At 33.5% G+C, this 7,697-nt stretch overlaps 1 protein-coding gene across 1 annotated transcript in view; it reads right to left on the bottom strand.

The window, feature by feature from the left end:
- LOC102859473 (putative selection and upkeep of intraepithelial T-cells protein 1 homolog) overlaps positions 1–7,697 on the bottom strand; it is a 16,730-nt gene that overhangs the window by 7,846 nt on the left and 1,187 nt on the right. Inside the window, exon 2 of the mRNA XM_006879800.1 lies at positions 3,719–4,000. Coding sequence (XP_006879862.1) covers positions 3,719–4,000 — 282 coding nt within the window. The remainder of the gene's footprint in view (positions 1–3,718; positions 4,001–7,697) is intronic.

The raw sequence follows: 7,697 nt of genomic DNA, 5'->3' as shown, positions 1-7,697 counted from the left end.
GCAGGAGAGGAAGGCCCTCTATGAGGTGGATTGATTCAGTGACTGGGATAATTGGGATGGGAGTGTCAGAGACAGTGCGCTTGGCACAGGACAGAGTGGAGTTTAGGGCTGTTGTACATAGGGTCGCTATGAGTCGCAAGCGACTCGAGGGCACGTAACAACAACAACACCTGTTGTTTCATGAAATTCTTCTGTGTCTGCCAATTCCTTTCAATACAATAACAATAAGGAAGACTGAGGAATTAATATCTTTTAATTTTGATGTTGGCTGATAATAATAAGCTGCCACAAGAACATAAAAATCTATTGGAAGAAATGCAGACATGTGCTTACTTTGGCAGCACATATACTAAAATTGGAACGATACAGAGAAGATTAGCATGGCCCCCGTGCAAGGATGACATGCAAATTCGTGATGCATTCCATATTTAAAATAAATAAATACAGACAGACTCTCTGTAGAAGCAATTAGAAACCAAGACAACAGCCTGAAAAAAACCCTCCTCGTGGTAGAATGATGTCATTGTAGAGTTTTAATTTTTTCCTATAATGTCTTGATCAACTTCTACTTTCTCCAAGAAGAGGTGAGAATGTGTGATCACAGCTTATCACTTCTGTTACTCATCTTGCATGGCCTACAACTCTATGTCAGGATTTTTCAAATCTTTCTGATACTTTCTCTACGTTTCTATGCTCTATTTTGTCCCCCCAATGTGGTATAAAATTTTATATCTTCAAATCAAGTTAATTTCATAAAAAAAAGGTAATTAAAAAATATTCAGGAGGACCAAGAATGTAGTCAATGGATCATTTATTTTTCTCATATTGTTTATGTGAAATATTATGGATCATTTGAATTAGGAGCATAAAAAGATTTAAAATATCATGTAGGAAGTCAAAACAATGATTCCAGAAAATGATGCAAAGTAAAAATAATGATAATTGTGAAAGGATCAGGTAATCTCTGCAGTAGTAGCTTCTATAACAGCAACAATGGATGGCAGACTAACCTTAGGAATAGCTTAAGATCCTTTAATTTTCTTTGGCAAAATGCAATGCAGGTGTACACACCTTTTTGTGAGACTCATCTAGGTACTTAACATCAAATAAAGAAATGGCTTCAGAGCTCTTAACTTTTTTTAATTTAAAACTCATTTCAGTTGTGTCAGAGTCAACTCATAACTCACTATCCATCATATTTCTGAGGCTGTACATCAGACAGGCAAAGATTTCCCATCATTCTCCTGAGGAATCATCAATGGATTTGAACCGCCAGAGAAGTGCTGCTCGTGAGTTAGCAGTGCAACTGTTTACAGGCTATATGGCATCAAAACTATTTTTTTTTCATTAAATACCTTTTATAATGACACACAGAAAAAGCTGGACCATAAACAAAGTTCCCAAAGGATATAGCTTCATTGAAACATTTAATTGCAATTTGAAGAGGATATCTGAAAAGGAGAGCAGAAAGATTTCATAAGTAGAGAAACTGGACTACCACACTCCGTTAGGTAAGAAAGATTTCTGTGAGGAAGCAGAAATCCCCTTTAGGGCTTGCTTTTCCTGTGATACTCTGGGCTTGCTTTGGTCAGGGCTATTGGCCAAAGAAGTTGGACTTAGGGAAAGGATGGGGTATCAGAGTTAGTAGACTGAGGGTAGAACAAAATTGAATAAGGAATAACTCATTTTCTAACTTTCTAGCAGACTATCTGTGAGACAAAAAATAAATTACTCTCCAAGGCTCAGAACATCATAATGTAGGTAAGATGTGGAGAAGCCAATTATTTTAGAACTGAATAAAAAATACCCCTGGTGAAAATTTAGGAAGTTTGAAGAAAATTTAATGGCCTGAAATTCAAGAAGTAAAACTAAGATGGCCTTTGGTTATCAAATTATTATGAACTGACTTCTCTGTTCTCAGAAGTTCTAAAGGAACTTCCTTTAGAAGCAGTATGGAAGAAACATTTTCCCAGCAGAAAGCTAATATTCTCATAAAAATGTTTTTTTAAAGGGAATAAAAGAAGAAAAAATAATTAAAAGGTGGTAAATAATTAAAATAATTCTAAAAGGTGGGAAGGGAAGAAACTACTCAAATTCCTCCAAGTTCAGAAACTTGTATCAACCAAGCATTTGCCCTATCATTATTCACATTTGCTCGGAGTCATTTTGGTCAAATCAGAATTGACTCTACATAAAAGCTGACTACATATAAGCTAAACAGAGAGCAGCAGTTTTAAATAATATCATCAGGATTAGGTAGCAAATATTAAAATTTTCTTTCCACCATAAAAACCTCACATAGATATATGTTAAAATAGAAACCTTAAGCAAGACAATATTTGCAAGAATTTTGATACCCCATGTGTCATTTCTATTAGGTGTCATCAGGTCTATTACTGACTCATAACAGCCCTAGAACAAAAGATGGAAACCTTGCTCAATCCTCCACCATTCTCATAATCTCTACCATGTTCAAGGTCACTGTTGCTGTCACTGTGTCAATCATGTGACTGAAGTTCTACTATCTTTGACCCTATACTTTTCCAACCACTAGAACTTATTTGTACATTGAATTTAAACTATTACCTTTTTCTATTCAGAAATGTTCCACTAGTATGGAGATATATGTTAATATAATGTTGAATGTTAATTAATCAAACAACCAGTTAATGATAATTAATTCATTTTTCTTTCCAGAGAAAATGATCTTTGGAGCATATCTGACATCTTATCCTTTTAAAAGCAATGAAAATTATACAAGTGTTCAGGTCTTTTGCTCATCAGGTCTCTGAGTTGTCTATAACTTGACAGCACTTAACAACAGCAACAACAACGAGAGAGCTCTGTTTGCCTAGTGGCTAGAAAGTTATGCTACCTAGCCAAAGGTGGGTGATTTTCATCTGTGGCACTCCGGCCTTGTTTTAATGGGTTTTGGTCAAACATTCTTCTAAGTGGTATTATGGTAGTGGTCTGTCCATTTGCTGTACAGAGATAACTCAAAGTTGCTGTGATGCTAAACACTGTGACACTGTTGTGTCAAATGTGATAATGGTTATCCAAGGTGGACAAGTGTTTGGTGAAGCTCCCCAATCAAAACAAGCTTGGAAGCAGGAGTGGCATCCACTTCCAAAATAGCTTGCCTCTGGAAACTCAATGAAAGTGGAGAAACTATGAAAGTTATACACGTGTTCAGGTCTTTCATTCATAGGGTCGCTATCAGTGACCTACAACTCGATGGTACTTAACAACAACATAGAAAATTAGAAAACAACTACTTATAAACCTCTATAATTTTAAAACCAACATTAATTCTACATAAGACCTTACATTTTATAAAACTATTATACTTTCCATGTTGAATTTAAAATTCAAAAAAGCATACATTTATCATTTCCCTTTTAAGAATGTTAAAAAGCAGTGTTTATGGGAGTTAGGTGGTAACAAATGTTACAAAATAACAAGTAGCATATTTCTCTCAACATTACAGATAGACTGCTCTTTGTCTAATTATTATAATAACTTCTATTTTTAAAATAATCTTCTATCATAGGGTGTTATTCTGTTCCCAACAATTTAAGATTTAAATATTATCTATTTACAGTTTACAGTTTATAAAGCAATTTCATTCATTATTTTACTTAATTTTATCTTTAATTAATCATCTTATTGGGGAAAAATATAAATTCTTTCTAGGTAGAACCAAGTCACAAGTACTCACCTGATAGGAAAATATTTGCCTTTTTCTCTTGATCAGTCACTGGGTTATAAATGCAGCAAGTGATGTGGTTCTGAGTGGTATTTTTGAGAAGAAGAGTTATCTTAATGTGAAATAGTCCATCTCTATCCTGTGTGTAGAATTTTGTTGAGTGTGGAATGACATGCCCTTTGTTGCCTTTCCACTCCATTTGGGGTTGTGGAAACCACCCTCCTGAATTACACTCCACCACTATTCCTTCTGGTTCATGCAACTCAACAAAAATCTGTATCTCCAAGCCCAGACCTAAGGGAGGAGAAAGAAATTATATTATGATAATGGATATGCAGTGAAAAAAAATCAGAAAGACATTTACATGATGGAATACTATGTAACACTCAGGAGCAACAGTTTTAGAAAAGACTACATAATATGGAAGAGACTGGAGAGCATTATGCTGAGTGAACTAACAGTCTGATAAGGACAAATACTGCATAAATCCATTATTGTAAAAACAGAAGGATAACTACTAGGAAGAAGTGTATGGATATCCAAAAATGGAAGGGAAGGGGACAGGGGGATTAAGGGTGGGAAGAGGGGAAATAATGCTATAGTAGAGTTTGGTGGAGGGAGGGAACGAAGGAATTAGGAAAGATCCAGTGGGGATCTAAAAACACAGGGTAAGAGTGGGCATAGATTAAAGGTGATTAAGACACAGTGTATGGGAATGGTTTTATGAAATACAATGTGAATGAGAAAAATAATAAAAAATAAAAGAAAATTAGAAGACATTGGGCCCTCTTCTTCTCTGAGGTCTGCTATATAGGCCATAAAATTAACAAGGGTAGTCACATGAAGGGCAAAGATAACACTCCAAATCCAAATGCAGGCCATATTCAACTTGTGTCCTTATCCAGTTCCTTGTTCAAGTAGGAGCATAAGCTCTATAAAGAGCAGAAAAACATGGCAGATCTTTCTTAATTGCTCTTTTGATTCAATGCAGCTTCATAAATACTAAGATTTATGTGTGTGCATGTATATGTAACTGGACAAACTGATACTAAAGTTTTTCTACATATACAAAACACATGCACGTCACACTTGAACATGTTTTTATTTATGTATTAATATATTCAAAGTTATTAATTAGGGAATTGTGTATACATTTAAGGTCTTAGAAGCAATATATTTTTTTCAAATTATTAATAAAATAAAACAATTCCTAAATAATCCACAGTATAGAATCCTTATAACTACAATGAGGAATAGAAAATAATTTGTATACTGATATAAAAAATTAGAACTCATGTTATTAAATAAAAAAGAAGTTTCAAATAAATATGAGTGTTATATTGACATTTTCTTTAGAAGTACATATAAATAAATTCATGTACATATATAGTTACTTGTCTGTATATGTATAGACATTTATATAGTATAATATATTAAATATTTGCCTACATAAAGACATAACATATCTCAGAAGTGGTAAATATTAAATTAATTACATTGGCTGCTTATTAGTGGGTACTTTTTTTAGTAATCCTTTGAAACATTGAGTTTTTAAGTTGAACAGTATTTATTCTAAAAATACTGTTTAAATAAAAACAACAAAAGTCAATCAGTAACACATCTAATATCATAACTATAATTGTTTAAAAATTCAATTATACCTCATACATACAGAAAGGATTTCTGGTTCTGGTGAGACATAGGGTGCATAAAATGTTTATTAGCCTTTGGGTGTGAGTTGATTGTATTCAGCCCTCTATTTAAAAAGGCATTTGGGCTCCTCTTCTGCAGCCCTCAAGCCTGGTTTTAATTGTTTTTGGTCAAACAGTCTTATAAGTGGTATAACACTGGTCTTTCCTTTTGCTGTATAGAGGTAACTTGTGGTTGCTGTGATGCTAAACATTGTGACACTGATGTGTAAAATGTGATAATGGTTACCCAGGATGGACTGTGTTTGGTGCAGCTCCCTGATCAAAACAAGCTTGGAAGCAGGAGTGGCATGCCTCCAGAAACTCTATGAACTTGGAGAAACAATGAAAGTTACACAAGTGCTCAGGTCTTTTGTTCTTAGGTTTGCTATGAGTCATCTACAACTCAGTGGCACCAACACATACAGAAAAAGCAATTAATTAATAAGACATTTGATAAAAGGTATAAAAGACTTTTATAAATATATAAAATTGGACTAAACTATTATAAAATGGAATTTACATTGTATATCCTTATATGATTATTAAAAAATAAAAGATGCCACATATCTTTAAATTTATCTCTAAATTAAATGCTAGTCCAAGCATAGTTCCCAATAAAATTTAATTTTCTCATTGGAAGATACATAGGAAAGTAGTAAGATAGATCATGAGATCGTAAGATCAGAAGACTATATAATACCAAAGTTAAATCTGTACAAGTCACAACAAAAATATTTTTTAAGCTGATAGGATAATAAGTATTGTAAAAGATATTAAAAAGCCAACTTTACAAAATATAAAAATAATTCTCTCAAACTCAGAAGAAAAAATGAAAATTCAGTAATACAAAGAGCAAAGACAATAAGCAGAGATTGTTGGTTTTGTGATTTTTTTTTTACTATTAGATGCCATTGAGAAGGCAAGTGATAAAAGGAGAAAATTAAGTTTTAATTAAAGCATAAAACAAACAAACATCTACTATTTTTAAAAAATCTACTATTAGTAAGGAAAAATCTCAGATAAAATAAAATTTGCTGAAGTTCTTAAGTTTGAAAATACCCACTATCACAATAAATGCAACTTCTACCTGGCTTTTTGAGTATAAATTGCCACAATTATTTTGGAGAGCAATTAGGTAAACTAAGCTGGAGTTACCTGCATACAATAACTTAAAAACTTAACTGCTAGCTATGTGTCCTAAGGAAACTCTTTTGCACATAGCGATCACAATATAACATAGGAATTAACATTTACCAATAACTCATCTGTTAATTCTTATCAGTATGGGAATGCATTAACTAATGGAATTAGTTCATCTTAAAGGATAAAATACTACAATAAGTTTTAAAAAATTTCTTTACTCACTAAATGTTGATTTATGCTAACAATATAAGACCGAGAGTGCAAATTGGGTTAATAGGTTATGTACAATGATATTAAGCAAATTTTGAAAACATAGGTTAATGCTTTATATGTTCATACATAAATCATAGCAATATTAATTTATTGGCTATCTCTGGGAAAAGAGGAAAGTGAGTGGTATTACTGATGAGTAAAAAAGTGACTCCAAGTTGATCTGAAGTAAATATGACCAATTTCTAACAGTATCTGGATTTTTAAAAGTTTTTAGTTCTTTTTTAAATTTTATACTAATTCATTTACAAAGTTCTAATACATTGTTTTTCACACAAGACCCTTCCCATTTCTTTCACACACACCCCCCACCCATCAAATTGCACAACCCTATGATTAACATCCCACACCACCCACCCGCCCTCTGCTTCCACTCTCTCCCCTTGTATCCTCATACTCATTCTACCATAATAGTTTTCTACAGTATTTGTCCTTGTGGTACTGAGTTAATTCACTCAGCATAATGCTCTCCACTTTTGTAGTATTCTTTTCCTCTTTAAATGATGCAATCATTGTTATGTGCTGTCAAGTCACTCTATGACTCATAGTGACCCTATGCACAATAGCTCTGAACTCTGTCCTATCTTGATACTTCAGCCCCTATTACCCCAGCCATTGTGCCAATCCATCTCATGCAGGATGTTCTTCTCCTGTGCTGTTCCTCTGCCCTCTTGGCAATATGACCAAAGTATGTGAGAGGGTATTCCAGTATATTAAAAAGGAGTGTGTGTGTGTGTGTGTGTGTGTGTGTGACAGAGAGAGAGGTGTAGATAGATGGAAAGAGAGATTGGGGGATGTGTGTGTGTATGGTGTGTATGGAAAGAGAGAGAGAGACTAATGTGGATAGATGATAGATAGATAGATAGATAGATAGATAGATAGATAGA

Source organism: Elephantulus edwardii, unplaced genomic scaffold (genome assembly GCF_000299155.1).
Source record: "Elephantulus edwardii isolate Elephantulus edwardi_28Jun2011 unplaced genomic scaffold, EleEdw1.0 scaffold00005, whole genome shotgun sequence".
Taxonomy (NCBI): Eukaryota; Metazoa; Chordata; class Mammalia; order Macroscelidea; family Macroscelididae; genus Elephantulus; species Elephantulus edwardii.
The sequence above is the reverse complement of the archived record's forward strand: the minus strand, read 5'-3'. Positions and strand labels throughout refer to the sequence as shown.